Source organism: Somniosus microcephalus, chromosome 13, assembly GCF_052327205.1.
Source record: "Somniosus microcephalus isolate GS21.2 chromosome 13, FLI_Smic_1.0, whole genome shotgun sequence".
In the NCBI taxonomy this organism is placed as follows: Eukaryota; Metazoa; Chordata; class Chondrichthyes; order Squaliformes; family Somniosidae; genus Somniosus; species Somniosus microcephalus.
Genome location: NC_140999.1, coordinates 9,742,060 through 9,757,653, shown reverse-complemented (window position 1 = coordinate 9,757,653; position 15,594 = coordinate 9,742,060). Strand labels below are relative to the sequence as shown.

At 48.2% G+C, this 15,594-nt stretch overlaps 1 protein-coding gene across 1 annotated transcript in view; it reads left to right on the top strand.

Annotated features, from left to right (window-relative positions):
• The window catches only part of LOC147108041 (semaphorin-4E-like), an 82,219-nt gene that overhangs the window by 53,928 nt on the left and 12,697 nt on the right, over positions 1 to 15,594 (top strand). The window contains exons 4-7 of the mRNA XM_086004474.1: positions 789 to 851; positions 6,666 to 6,764; positions 9,399 to 9,498; positions 11,340 to 11,450. Of these exons, the coding sequence (XP_085860600.1) occupies positions 789 to 851; positions 6,666 to 6,764; positions 9,399 to 9,498; positions 11,340 to 11,450 (373 nt within the window). The remainder of the gene's footprint in view (positions 1 to 788; positions 852 to 6,665; positions 6,765 to 9,398; positions 9,499 to 11,339; positions 11,451 to 15,594) is intronic.

Here is a 15,594-nt window from a genome sequence, read left to right as displayed (position 1 = left end):
CTACAGGTCAGGCAGCATCTGTGGCAAAACGGGAGTCAGTCAACGTTTCAGGCCTTATGACCCTTCCTCGGGACTGGGAGATATTACAGATGATCAACATTTTAAAAAGGAAGACAACAAGGGAAAGGGGAAAAAACACAGCGCACACACAGGAAAAGAAATGCGGAGGCTGCAGTGGCTTGGGAGGCTGGTGTAAAAGCAGGTCAATACCAAGGGTGCAGACAACCCCACCAATAGTGTTCTGATTGGTGGGGTAGTCTGCACCCTTGTTGCCAGGCTCCCGGGCCACTGCAGCCTCCGTCTTGCTGGTTTTTCCTGCTTCCCATTCTACCTATCCCCCTTTAGCTAGTCACGCTGTGTCTTGTTCGTATATGTCTTTCATTTCTTTGATTCATCTATGCCTTCTTTTGTCTCCTGCTAATATTACATCTGCATTTAATTGTCTCCTGTTCTCGTCACAGGTCATTCTTCTTTTCCTGTCAGTGTGTCTTTTTTCATTTTCCTTTCCCCTTTCCCTTGTGTTCCTTTTTAAATTCTGTTCATCTGTAGTATCTCCTAGTCCTGAGGATGGGTCATAAGCGCCTGAAACATCGACTGACTCCTGTTTTTCCACAGACGCTGCCTGACCTGCTGAGTATATCCAGCTTTCTCTTTTTTTGTTTTCAGATTTCCAGCAGTATTTTGCTTTTCGAATTCTGTTTGAAACCTTTCAAGCTTGTCCCGAGTAATGACTGACTGTATGGTCATCTCTAGAATTGCACATTTACAAATCTCCCTCATTTTTCCAGGAGATGTGGGCCGTTCCTGAACAGAAGCAGAATGAATGTATGTACAAAGGAAAGTCGAGAGAGGTATGTTTCACAATTATTTAATACCCAATGCAGGCAGCAATGAACTGTAGCCTTGTAGCCAATGATAACAATGGTGCAATAATAAAACCCAGCACTGATGAGTAAAGAACCAGCAAGTACAGGCATTCTGGAGTGATTCCAGGTTCGCCCGAGTGTGCTGCTACTTCTCCAAAAGTATATTGCAAGTGTAAAAAAACATAGAAACATAGAAGATAGGAGCAGGAGTAGGCCATTCGGCCCCTCGAGCCTGCTCCGCCATTCAATGCGATCATGGCTGATCATCCAAATTCAGTACCCTGTCCCTGCTTTCTCCCCATATCCCTTGATCCCTTTAGCCTTAAGAAATATATCCAACTCCTTCTTGAATATATTTAATGAATTGGCCTCTACTGCCTTCTGTGGTAGAGAATTCCACAGGTTCACCACTCTCTGGGTGAAGAAATTCCTCCTCATTTCTGTCCTAAATGGCTTACCCCTTATCCTTAGACTGTGACCCCTGGTTCTGGACTCCCCCGCCATCGGGAACATCCTTCCTGCATCTAGTCTGTCCAGTCCTGTTAGAATTTTATAAGTTTCAATAAGATCCCCTCTCATTCTTCTAAACTCCAGCGAGTACAAACCCAATCGTCCCAATCTCTCCTCATACGTCATTCCTGCCATCCCAGGTATCAGCCTGGTGAATCTTCGCTGCACTCCCTCCATGGCAAGAACATCCTTCCTCAGATAAGGCGACCAAAACTGCACACAATACTCAAGGTGTGGTCTCACCAAGGCCCTTGGTGTAACATCCCCAGCACTTCCCTGACTCAGATTGAATGGCTCCATGGATCAAAGCTATATGCAGGTGCTTTTAATACCTTTCCATTGCCCTCTCACTGAGAAGAACTTCTGCATTATCTAACAGTTTCCTGTTGAGCAGCCATGATGAGAGCTATTTGCCCCTCAGTATGGTATTTTTCATGCCTCTCTGCTTTCTGGTACAATACAAATCAGATCATAGGAGCAGGAGTAGGCCATTCAGCCCCTCAAGCCTGTTCCGCCATTCAATTAAATCATGACTGATCTGTGTCTTGTCAATTGTGGGGAAAATAAATGGTGCAGGAGCAATGCTTATGTGCCACAGTGGGCCTTGCCCTATATTTGGTCAACAAAATTCTATATAACTTTTAAACTATATGGGGGAGAAATTCGGTTGGTAGCGCCAGCGATTAGCGCCTAAAAAGGCCGAGAAGTGGGGCGTTCGCCAATTTTTGGCCGGGCGCAGTGAACCCAGCGCCTCCTGCCATATTGAGTGGGTCTTAGCGCCCGCTTGCAGGCGCAGGCAGATCATGACGTCATTTCAGTGTGCAATGCCTTTTTGGCACCCCGGACCGGAAATTCAGTGGTGCACCCCTTCGTTCCGCCTGGCGCTAATAAGGACAGCTTACTGGAACGTTCCCCAGCCGCTCTCGGGCTTAGGGGGGTGCTCTTTAAAGGGGACTGCACTGGTATAAAAGCGGCAGCCATTTTGGGAGCACAACTTCTTTGAGATTTTCACAGAGTTGCAGTGTTGCACTCTGAGAGCCACATCACTAGTGACCCAGCACTGCCAGAGGACCTTCAGCCTTCAGACCATCACCCTGCTGCTGGTGAGCGTTTACACCCTGTATAATTTCTTGTTATCTATTATTATGGGGGCTGCTTTGGAGGGGAACGTCCTGCTGCTCGACCATCTGGAAAGGGCACAGAGACGGAGGGAGAGAGGGCCAGGAATGGCCAGACGGAGGAGGGCCAACAGACGTCGCCACACCAGACCTTACGCTGCCAGGGTATTCAGGCAGCAGTTCTCTTACCTCAACATGTCGGAGGAGCAGTGTCTTAGGAGGCTGCGATTCAGAAAGGAGGTGGTGACTGAGCTGTGCCACCTGCTTCAGGCAGATCTTCAGCCGCAGATAAGGTGCAGGACCTCTCTGTCGCTGGCTGTCAAGATTACAGTAGCACTGAATTTCTATGCGACTGGCTCCTTTCAGGCAGCAACTGGGGACATTGCCAACATCTCCCAGTTTGTGGTGCATAGCTGCATCCAGCAAGTAACAGATGCCCTGTTTAAAAGGTGGCGGCAGTACATCTCCTTCACTGCAACACCGGAGAAGCAGCGGGAATGCGCAGAGGGCTTCGCGGCAATAGCGGACTTCCCCATGGTGCAGGGCGCCATTGACTGCACGCACGTGGCTTTGCGGGTGCCTGTTTTGAACCCTGAGGACTTCCGCAACCGCAAGGGGTTCCACTCCTTGAATGTGCAGCTGGTCTGTGACCACCAGCAGCTGATCCTCGCAGTCAATGCTCAGTTCCCAGGCAGCAGCCACGACGCATTCATCCTGCGCCAGACTTCAGTAGCAGACCTTTTCGAGGCCCCGGCTCACCCAGAAGGCTGGCTTCTCGGTGACAAGGGCTATCCTCTGTGCCCATGGCTGATGACCCCGCTCCGTTCGCCCAGCACCCCTGCAGAAGAGCACTACAACGTCAGCCATCAGGCGACGAGGAACATTGTGGAGCACACAATCGGCGTGCTGAACCAGCGGTTCCACTGTTTGGACCATTCGGGAGGCGCCTTGCAGTACTCACCAGAGCGAGTCTCCCACTTCGTCGTTGTCTGCTGCATGCTCCATAACCTCGCCACCCTGCGCACCCAGCCAATGCCAGCAGACATTGAAGGACTAGCAGAGGAGGAGCAGGAGGAGGAGGAGGAGGACCAAGACGGGAGGGTCCCAGAAACTGGAAGGGCCATCCGTCAGAGGCTGATAAGGAGTCGGTTCTAGGCCCCTCTCACGGAATGCTTGGTGCCAATCGAAGACCAGGAATGGAACCATTCGGATAACCCAAAGCCTATGAAGGCCAGTATGAATGTAAATAGCAGACATGGCCAATGTCAATAAAATAAGTTTATTTTGAAAACTGTGCTTCCTTCCAACATGACAAAGCAATGGCACCAGAAAGCTTAACTAACAAACTAACACATAAGTGACTCGCACACCCGGGAGACTATCCAAAACATTATTAACATTCAGACCAGCATCCACGGCCTTGATTTCTAGAAATAAGACGTCTCAGCAGCACCTTCTACTCTTTCCCCTTTGATGGTGATCTACTTCTCTTGCGAAAACGGCCCCTTCCCTCCCTGCAGCTCCTCCGTAATGGGACCCCAGTGGCTGCATGAAGGCTGGGGGACGCCTGCTGACTGTCCGAAAGCGCAGATGCCCTGAGGGACGGCCTGGACAGACTCTGGGCTTGGAGGGCCCGGATGCTGACTGCTCCAACTGGGCATGGGTGGAAGCAGTCTGTCCTGCAGGTGATGGCAGCTGCAGTGGAGACGTGCCAGCGGTGGCATCAGGAATGCTGACATCCTGAGAGCGGACACCTGCTCCGTGGTCGGCCGACACATTCGCACTCTGACGGGCCAGCACCGGAGCATGCGAACCAATCGGCTGGTCCACAGATTGCTGGCCTGCTGTGATGCTGCAAGGGCCCCGGGTAATCCTGCCTGATCCGTCGAGGGTGGCAGCAGTCAGAGCTTGCATGGCCTCAATCTGCCTCAGCATGAGGCCAGCGAGTGACTGCGTGGCAACACTCAGCACTTGCGTGGCAGGTGCCAGTGCTTCGGTGAAGCCCTGGACAGTCTTTTCCAGTGCTTCGGTCAAGCCCTGGACAGTCCTTTCCAGTGATGTACCAAAGCCCTGAACAGTCCTTTCCAGTGATGTACTGAAGCCCTGGGCACTCCTTTCCTGTGCTGCCCCGAAGCCCTGGGCACTCCTTTCCTGTGCTGCCCCGAAGCCCTGGGCACTCCTCGGCTGTGCTGCCCCGAAGTCTTGCACACTCCTTGCCAGTGTCTCGATGGATTCAGGCATCCTTGCCACTGCAGCCATCAACTCAGTGTGCCTGAGCCGAGCCTGGGCGCTCATTTCTGCGAGGGAACGCACCTCTTCTGCGCTCTGTGCAGCAGTCATCGTGGCCTGACTCGCCCTCCGGGGAGACAGCTCCCGAGCTTCCCTACCCCCCCTTGCGTTGCTGGAGCCCACTGGTTCCTGCAACTGGTTCCTCCTCAGAGCCATCCCCCCCGCTTCCCTCCAGGGAAGCACTATCCCCAGTCTGCAGATGGGCTGGCTCGCCTGAGGGTGGTACGGATGGTCCGGCTTCCTCCTGCTCGTCGCCTCCGGAGTCAGTGTCCCTGGCAGCTTGATGGCCCGGCTCCCGAGCTGGTGATGCAGCATCTGAAAGCAGGGAAGTTGAAGAGTGGCTTTAGCGAAAGGACAGGGTGGCAGCAAGGGATGCAAGAGTGCTGCAATGCTCTGACATGGGTCCAGAGTGGAAAAGCATGCTGGTGGGGGGAACAAGTGGAAGGAGACAGTTCAAAAAGGTGATGACCTTACCATCGCTGTGCACAATGGGGTCGGCAGCTCCAGTGGTGACAGGACCACTCATCCGGCCTCCAGCAATCTGGTGGACTCTCTCCTCCAGGTCCGTCAGTGTCTGCAGCTGAGGAGAGCCTCCTCCGGTACGAATCTGTTCCCTCCGGTTCCTGGCCAGCTTGGCCTGCAGGAGAAAGGACGGGAAGTGATGAAACATGCTGCCCTGAGTTGTCATCTCATGCCCCCCCCATGGTGGAACAGCCCTTACAGTATGCCCTGAGTTGTCATCTCATGCCCCCCATGGTGGAACAGCCCTTACAGTATGCCCTGAGTTGTCATCTCATGCCCCCCATGGTGGAACAGCCCTTACAGTATGCCCTGAGTTGTCATCTCATGCCCCCCATGGTGGAACAGCCCTTACAGTATGCCCTGAGTTGAATGTGCGTGCCGAGTTGAATGTGCGTTCCCAGAAAGGGCCATGGGTGCTGGCTGACAGATGGCCATTGGGGCATCGCGCACCCTCTGGCCATAAAGTCAGGTGCAGATGGAGGGATAAAGAAGATTGCCAAAAAGCCACTCACCCTAACGACCCGAGTGAGATTGTTGAACTTCTTCCTGCATTGCACAGGAGTCCTGGGCGCCACGCTGCTGGATTTGACTATTTGCGAAACTTCCCTCCAAGCTCTGCGGTACTCGTTCTGATGAGGCCTCCTGCCATTGTCGGGGTACAGCACTGCTCGCCGGCGCTCCACTGCGCCAACCAAAGCATCCAATGCCCCATCGGTAAAGCGCTCCGCTCTCTGCCTCACCCTCTCCATCTGGTCAAAGTTTGTAACGCCACAGAATGCACAGCGCTGATTTTGAGGCCTACAGGGCGATGAGTGTGGCTGCTGATCCTAAATGACCCGCCCCTTTAAGAGCTGGCCGGCGCCAGCATGTCTCGTGGTCATCGATTATTGACAGCACCTGCGCTGTGCCCGGCTGCCCAGATATTGAGTAGCGCCGCCAGGTTAGCGCCTTAGGAGTCCTGTGCAGCGCCTGATTTTACGCCGTAATCACCTTTAGGGGCGATGCAACCCAATATCGCTCGAGGTGGCGATAAGTTGCACCTGGCGATAGAATTTGCGCACCGCCAATTCTAGCGCCCCAAGCAGGGCTATACCCAATTTCACCCCCTATCTCTTGTATCTTTGCATGGTGGTGCAGCTCTGAGCAAAAGGTGAAGTGTTGGGGGGATAGAAATCAGTACATGAGTCAACCCACTTGAAGTCCAAGAGTGGCAGCGAAAGTGCATTCCATCTTTCTGCCTTCTGAGACAGCCACTGTGTGGTATGAAGGTAGAAAATAGTGTGCAAAATGATCTGCATAAGTTGGTAAAGTAAATCCACTGCCTTCAACGTTTTATCTATAGTTAATTTTTGCATTACAGACAGATTGCCGCAACTACATACGCATTCTCCACTGGTTAACTGAAACCAGAATGTATATTTGTGGAACAAATGCATTTCAGCCGACATGTGATTACATGGTGAGTACAGTTGCAGAGATCCGTATCATACATCCGATGATAAATCGGTACTCAAGTTTAGAATTACGCAAATGAAATGAGACTGGGAGTTGAGGTCTATTCAAGTGTAAGCTTTGTTTAGCGTCTTGGGTATTCATTTCATACCACATGATGTGATTGTAAGCCAATCTCAACAAGGAATTGAGATTGTAATTTATGTAAAAAAGCTGATAGTGAGGTGTTTTGTGCAGATTTTACCATTAACCAATATAGTTCTACTGTACGAGAAAAGTGCACTGACATGAGATATTATATGCAGCTTGGTACATGTTATGTTTGCTCTAGAAATTAAATTACGGCATGCTAGTTTCATTTTGTTTTGTCAACAATAAGCTTAAGTACTGAGAAATAAATTACCTTTGTACAGTAATCCCCGGGACAGACTCCACATGCAGAATCCATCCAACCTTATTAAAACCTGTGGTTACGTGCATGTGTATGTGTGCACTGTGTACACCACAGTGTTGATTTTGAAATTTGGAATGTATATCCTCCATTACACATTGTTATTACACAGTACTGAATGAGACTGCTGAGGTAGCCATTGCTGAAGTAAGGTGCAGGAACATGGTCAGTGAATGGCTTCAGTATCTGACCTAGAATTTCCTGATTCCAATCCCTGGGGACTGCTGCACCACATTACATCAGGGTGAGGTATTATTTGTGGCAACTTAACATTCTAATTAACAACAACAATTTATATTTGTATAGCGCCTTTAACCTAATAAAACGTCCCAAAGCGCTTCACAGGAGTGTTATCAAAAGAACAAAATTTGACACCGAGCCATATAAGGAGATGTTCGGGCAGATGACCAAAAGCTTGGTCGAAGAGGTAGGTTTTAAGGAGCGTCTTAAAGGAGGAGAGAGAAGCGGAGAGGTTTAGGGAGGGAATTCCAGAGTTTAGGACCTAGGCAGCTGAAGGCACGGCCGCCGATGGTGGAGTGATGAAAATCGGGGATGTTCAAAAGGCCAATAAGGCTTAATTTTCTTCTTTTAAGATTCCATGTACAAGTTTTGTTCCTGCGATTGTGAGTTTTTTTTAATGTAAAACTTTTTCTGTTTTTTGTTGTACTTTTTTGTTTCTGATTTTCTTTTGCACCCTTCTCTTTCCCCACCCCGCCTTAATTTTCTCCACATCTGTCCTGAAGGCACGGACTGCTGCAGACGTACAGTCCGTGGGTAATGGTGGTCCTCGGTTACCTCGTCCAGGTGGCCATTCTCGCTTGTAAGCCAAGACAGTGGACAAGATTTTACACCCATTGACTATGGGTGAAATACCACGTCCGAGGGCTATTCTACTGTGAATAGCATCACAGTCCTCACCCAAGGTTCACGTGTGCATTTTCCAATAGGGGTCACAAAATCGTGACCTGGACTGGGAGGTGACATGAATCAGTCATTCATGAAAGAAAGACTTATGAAATAATACTGAGCGGCCTGCGGGTGGCGCTGTCCAGGGAGAGTATAAATACTCGGGCACGGGCCCAGCTTGTGCAGGACATTCTTAACAGGAACTAATGAAGGACACAACTAGACCTCCATGTTGTAAAACAGTTGATTAAAGCTTTGTTTAATGCTTAGACCAAGTGCCTAGTAGTTTTCTTATGTCAGGAGGTCTGGCTGATTCTTTCTTTCCGCCCCCACCCTTTCCATAACCAAGATATACTGAGGCCAACTGTCTGAGCTGTGTCAAACCCAGGTCACAGAGCAGTTGGGACAGTGTGCTAATCCACTGTGCACCTTGACTGTCTATATTTCTATCCTTTTGTTTTGGGGTGTTGGGTGTGGGAGGGGGAGTGGAGAAGAGATAATTTTCTGACAAAACAGCAAAAATTAATATTATTTCTGTGGTTCCATAATTACATAATAAATTACATGTATTGCTTGTCTGGGAGTAGAGAGCTTTCAAGGTGAGAACCTGCATTGCTATTACTGTAGATGAACTTGCTGAACTACTGGGCTGTCTTATTCAGTTATTCAAACTACAAGTTTAAAAAGAACTATTGGCACATTGGGGGGAATTTTAACCCTGAAAAACAGGAGGGTTGGGGTCCGGTTAATGTATTAACAATGTGAATACCAACCCGCCCACTTCCGGGTTTAATAGAGGGACGGGCAACCATCCCGCTCCCAGGAGATGGGGTTGGCAGTTGAAATATTATAATGATGAAGATGGAAGCCTCTGATTTAACCTGCTGTGCCGGTTTAACTGTGGCCAGCCAGGGATATCGGGCCTTGGGATTCCCAGCAGCTGCAACGAGGCGAGGACAGCCTCAGGAAGCAATCCTTGTGGACCGGGAGGAGCATGAGTGCTTCCGATCGGACATCCCCCACCCCACCCCAGGGCTCACACCTGCCTGTGGTTGCGGCCATTTGTCCAGCGTTCCCCGCCCGACTGGAAGCCAGCCTGTCAATCGGGCTGACTTCCAAAAGGGAAACCGCAGGCTGTGGAGTTAAAACTGCACTCTACCGGCTCCTCCCCGCTCCGGGCGGGGTCAAAAACTTAAAGTTACGGCCATTGTCATCAAGTTACCTCAGTTGAATTTAGGATATATATACAAGAAAGCATTACCGTGGGCATCTGTTGTTTGACAGGTCATTAACAATGGCAAAATCCAGCTAGAGAAAAGTCCTGAAGAGGCTAAAGGAAGGTGTCCATTTGACCCGACTCAGAGATACGCTTCTGTTCTGGTCGGTATGTAATGCACTTCTTGAACATTCTTCAACAGAATATTTTTGCTAATTTGTAGCTGTTGCATTGCAAGAAACAAACCTGATAAAAGAAAGAACGTGCATCTATAATCGTGCCTTGTTAGGCTCCAAGCACTTCAAGTTCGATGAATTACTATTTGTAGTGTAATTACTATTGTGTAGGCAAACACACAGTAAGATGCCACAGACAACAGTTGAGATAAATGGCCTGTTAATCTATATTTTTTGGTGGTAATCGAAGGAAGAATGTTGGCCAAGACACTGAGAACACTCCTTGCTCTTCGAATAGTGCCATGGGATTTTTTACATCCACCTGAACTGGCAGACAGGTTTAACACCGCAATCAAAAGACAGCGCCTCTGACAATGCAACACTTCCTCAGTACTGTACTCAAATGTCAGTCTAGATTATGTACTCAGTCCTGGAATGGGGATCGAAGCCGCAACCTACCAAAAGGTTAAATCTACCAACAGAAACATCGTTTAATAAAGTACAAAGACTCCATCCGTATGCTGGAATTTGGACTCCAAAAGAGAACATTATTTTCCCCCCAAAGAAACTGCAGATTCGGGAAATCTGAAACAAAAATATAAAATGGTGGAAACACTTTGCAAGTCGGGCAGCAATTGAAATATCAACTTGCTCCATAGATGCTGCCTGATCATCTAGTGTTTCCAATATTTTGTGGTTTTTTTTTTAACATCAAGTCCAAAAGTGGGGGGGAAGAAAAAAGAGCAGATGAGTGGGAGAGTACCGCCCGGTGTGGTGTTGCATCAAACAAACAAAAGTGCTGGGCTCTGCTCTTGGCCCCAATATCTTTCAGCTTGGACGGGGGACGGTGGGGGCGGTCCCACTCCTGATCAGTAATCTTAAGACCTCTTTTGGAAAGTGCGTATGTATTAACTTTGGGTAAAGACCGGATTGGGCTCCATTGTGATGACCCCCATTGTCAAATCGCACCAATTTTCACAGTCCAGGTTCATACACAAAATAGCCATTTGGATAAGGTACCAGAGGTTGTGCCAGTGCCCATGGAATCATAAAGAAGAAAGAAAGAACTTGCATTTCTATAGCGCCTATCACGATCTCCAGACACCCCAAAGCAATTTACAGCCAATGAATACAGCTTTTGAAGTGAAACACTGTTGTAATGTAGGAAACACGGCAGCCAGGACCCACAAATAGGTAATGACCAGATCATCTTTTTTCGTGATGTTGGTTGAAGGATAAACATTGGTCAGGACACCGGGGGAAACTCCCCTGCTGCTGTTCAAAATAATGCCATGGGATCTTTTACGTCAACCTGAGAGAGCAGACGTGGCCTCGGTTTAACGTCTCATCCGAAAGATGGCACCTCTGACAGTGCAGCGCTCCCTCAGTACTGCACTGGGAGTGTCAGCCTAAATGTTGTCGTCTCTGGAGTGGGACTTGAACCCACAACCTGATTCAGAGGTGAGAGTGCTACCCACTGAGCCGTGCCTGACACATATTTCAACATGAGTCACTGGCATCAAGAGAGATGGGGAGAAAGAAGAGAACAAGAAAAATTGTGACGTTTTTTGCACAGTCGGCACTGTGTGTATAATTTAGATTGTAAGCTGGATAAAGTATGTAATTGAGACACACATATTCAATTAACAGAACAGACTACAATAGGGTAGATAGAAATTGGAAATCTAAACCATTTTCTATTCATTTGATGGTAACCTTCACTTGAGGCCAATTGACAGTACAAGGTGTGGTAGCTGTAGTTTCTAAGCCTTTGATCAGGAAGTGAATGAAATGTAAACATCTTTTTGATTACATTAATTTCATGTATTTTAGATGGAGAATTTTACTCTGCAACGGCAAATAACTTTCTTGGCTCTGAGCCCATTCTACTGCGTAGCCTGAAAAACAACCTGAGGACCGAGTACAAGACTTCCTGGCTAAATGGTGAGCACATCTTGTGTGTGATGCTAAAAGTCCCCAGTGGGTTCTTTTTACCATTTGGGGGGCGCGGGTGGGGTGGGGGGAATCTGCAGATGGTTTAGTGTATTGTGTGAACTCCAATATTGCAGCAAGGGAGTGTAACGTAAATTCCTGGAGAATTTTATTCACTGCTCGGTTTTTTTGCAGGGTAAATACTGCGACAGAGTCTTCTCCAGTCAGTTACACCACTTAAAACATGTGATGAAACAAAACCTATCCATTTCTGTTTGGTGCTTTTGTGAATTAAGCACTGGTTTAAAAATTCTTGGCTATTAATTGCGCTATAGAATAGTACAGCACAGAAGGAGACCATTCGGCCCATCGAGTGTGTCAGTTCTTTCAAAGAGCAATGCAGTTAGTCCCACTCCCCTGCTCTTCCCCCATATCCCTGCAATTTTTTTCTCCTTCAAGTATTTATCAAATTTCCTTTTTGAAGGCTACCAGTGAATCTGTATCCACCGCCCTATCATGCAGTGCATTCCAAATCCTAAACACTCGTTACGTAAAAAGGATTTTCCTCATGTCTCCTCTGGTTCTTTTGCCAATCACCTTCAATGTGTTCCCTCTGGTTATTGACCCTTCAGCCACTGGAAAAGGTTCCTCTTTATTCACTCTATCTAAATCCTTCATGGTTATAAACACCTCTTTGCCAGAACCTGAATGCCATGGAGTCCCCTAAATCCTACCCTTTCTGATAATCTAAAGGTGAACAGCCAAGCTTACCTCATCTTCCTTCCTACTCTGTTCAATCTTGGGGTGCCCTGCACTATGACCTCAGTTTCTCAGTAAAAACAAAATAATGGAATGATGTTTCATTTACTCTGCAAAAGAAATACAAATTTTGAACAGGATAGGCATTGCTGCAGATCATGTACATGTACTCATCTCAAATTGTACATGATGGGGATGGAGGAGTGTACTTTTTTCTCTGACCAAAGCCAATCAATAATTTGAGTTTAAAAAAAAGTAATTGACAACAGACTTTTCTAATTATCTGCATTTCATGAGTAACACACTGATTTCTGAAGAGTTACCTGCATGTACTTTATTTCCCTCAATTAGTTTCATGGAGTATGTTGTATTAAACAGAATAAATAAAGTGTTTTTGAATACCAACATTTTAAGGAAGCCTAAAGCAATTCTTAAATCTCAGACAATTTAGCTACATCTTATGCTTTGAGCAGACTACCTGGATGCTCTGACTCAAAAAGCTGAAACATACAATAGATGGGGGGGCGGGGGGGTGAAATTTCTCCAACGTCAAGGTGAGAGATATTAATGCTAAGGAAAGAAGACTCGGCTATTAGCCCAGGTACAGCACGATTAGATGCAGAACAAGGCTATCTCTATTGCCCCAATAGCCCCAAATACAGAGGGGTACGCCCCTTCCTTTTCCCACATAATAGCCCCTCTTAATGAGAATAGTCACAATAGTGTTGAATTAGGAGCGGTTTAGTGCTGTGGGTCCATCTCTCTTAAGCAGTCCCTCGGAACTGAGGACGACTTGCTTCCACATTAAAAATGAGTTCTCAGGTGACTGATGAGTCCAATGCGGGACCTACAGTCTCTGTCACAGGTGGGGCAGACGGTGGTTGAAGGGGTGGGTGGGGTGCTTGGGTTGACTTGCGCTTGGCTTCCGCTTGCTCCCGGCGAAGAGACTTGAGGTGTTTGGCGCCTTCCCGGATGCTTCTCCACTTTGTGCGGTCTTGGGCCAGGGATTCCCAGGTATCGGAGGGGATGTTGCACTTTTTCAAGGAGGCTTTGATGGTGTCCTTGAAGCGTTTCCTCTGCCCACCTGGGGCTCTCTTGCCGTGTCGGAGCTCCGAGTAGAGCGCTTGTTTTGGGAGTCTTGTATCGGGCATGCGGACGATGTGACCCGTCCATCGGAGCTGATCGAGCGTGGTCAAAGCTTCGATGCTGGGGATGTTGGCCTGAGCGAGAACACTGACATTGGTGCGCCTATCCTGCCAATGGATTTGCAGGATCTTGCGGAGGCAGCGTTGGTGGTGCCTCTCCAGTGCTTTGAGGTGTCTGCTGTACATGGTCCATGTCTCTGAAGCATACAGCAGGGCGGGTATCACTGCTGCTCTGTAGACCATGAGCTTAGTGCCGTGTCTGAGGTCCTGGTCTTCAAACACTTTCTTCCTCAGGCGACCAAAGGCTGCACTGGCACACTGAAGGTGGTGTTGGACTTCGTCATCGATGTCTGCCCTTGTTGACAGTAGGCTCCCGAGGTATAGAAAGTGATCCACGTTGTCCAAGGCCTTGTCGTGGATTTTGATAATGGGGGGGCAGTACTGTGTGGCGGGGGCAGATTGGTAGAGGACCTTTGTCTTACGGATGTTTAGTGTAAGGCCCATGCTCTCATACGCATCGGTGAAGGTGTTGATGATGGTTTGGAGTTCGACCTCCGAGTGAGCGTAGACGCAAGCGTCGTCTGCATATTGTAATTCGACGACGGAGGATGGAACGACCTTGGATCTGGACTGGAGGCGATGTAGGTTGAACAGTTTCCTGTTTGTTCTGTAAATTAGCTCCACTCCAGCAGGGAGCTTACTGAGGGTAAGATGGAACATTGCAGCAAGGAAGATCGAGAAGAGCGTTGGTGTGATGACACAGCCTTGTTTGACCCCGGTCCATACATGAATTGGGTCTGTGGTGGAACCGTTGGTCAGGATCACGGCTTACATGTCGTCGTGAAGCAGGCGGAGGATGGTGACAAACTTTTGAGGGCAGCCGGATTTGAGGAGGACACTCCATAATCCCTCACGGTTGACAGTGTCGAAGGCCTTTGTGAGATCAAAGAAGGCCATGTATAGCGGTTGGTGCTGTTCCCTGCATTTCTCTTGTAATTGATGTGCGGTGAAGATCATGTCCATTGTCCCCCTTAGTGGGCGGAATCTGCATTGCGACTCTGGGAAGAGCTCTTCGGCCACTGGGAGAAGGCGATTGAGGAGGATTCTTGCGATGACTTTCCCTGTGGCAGACAGCAGGGAAACTCCTCTGTAATTACCGCAATCGGACTTGGCACCTTTCTTGAAGATGGTCACAATTACGGCATCTCTGAGATCCCCTGGCATGCTCTCCTCCATCCAGATACAAGAAATGAGTTGATGAATTCGCGCCAGTAGTGCTTCTCCGCCATGCTTTATTGTCTCGGCAAGGATTCCATCTGCTCCTGAGGCCTTGTTGTTTTTCAGTTGTCAGATGGCCTTTTCAACCTCATGCCGGGCTGGGGTTGTGCTGAGATGGTGGCGGGTAGCATGCTGCGGGATGGAGTTGAGGACACTCGCATCGAAGACAGAGTCTCGGTTAAGGAGATCTTCGAAGTGCTCCTTCCAGCGGGCACTGACTGTGGGTCCATACTTTGAGACTGCCCAAACTTGTTTCACGTTGGACATTTTCGGCTGACAGATAGCAAACACTTTTACCCCATCAGTCTAGGCTGGATTTGAATTAAGTACCTTGTTGCTCGAGTAGTCAAGATTCAATTTTTATCAGTTCCCTGGCTCATGCAGCAACTGCAGCTAAGGTGATTTGGGGAGCAACTTGCAGTCTCCCAAACTGCTCTGAATTGTCCATTAGCTGATACATGAGAGTGAGCCAATGATGACTGTGCTAACCGTCTGTTTTCCTTTCCTGTGGGTAGGTGCCCTGCCTCCATTTGGTATTTAACCCATGGTGATTTACTGAGACTGGAAACTCGACAGAGTGGGGAAATCAAATCTACCTCTCGTTACACTAGCTGATTGTTCGTAACTTTCGGAAATCTCCTCTAAGGCCCAAATTACATTTATACCAATAGTTAATGTGAATTTTATGAATAAAATATGTAATTTGGATTGAATCAGAAACTATACGAAGAAACTGTTACCTTTATGTACATAGGCTGATATTCGCCCAAGCTGTATAACATTAGTGTCACAAGACGTCGTTTGTAAAGCTTTGACCCGACACTTTGAAGAATTTTTGTTTCAGAAAACCCGTTTCCCTTGCAGCTTTGTATCATTGTCTACACAATATCAGCTTAATATGCAGATGGCAGATTTCCTATGTGCTGACGATTTTTCTCTATTGATCACTGCTGCCCGATAACTACTTTTTTTTT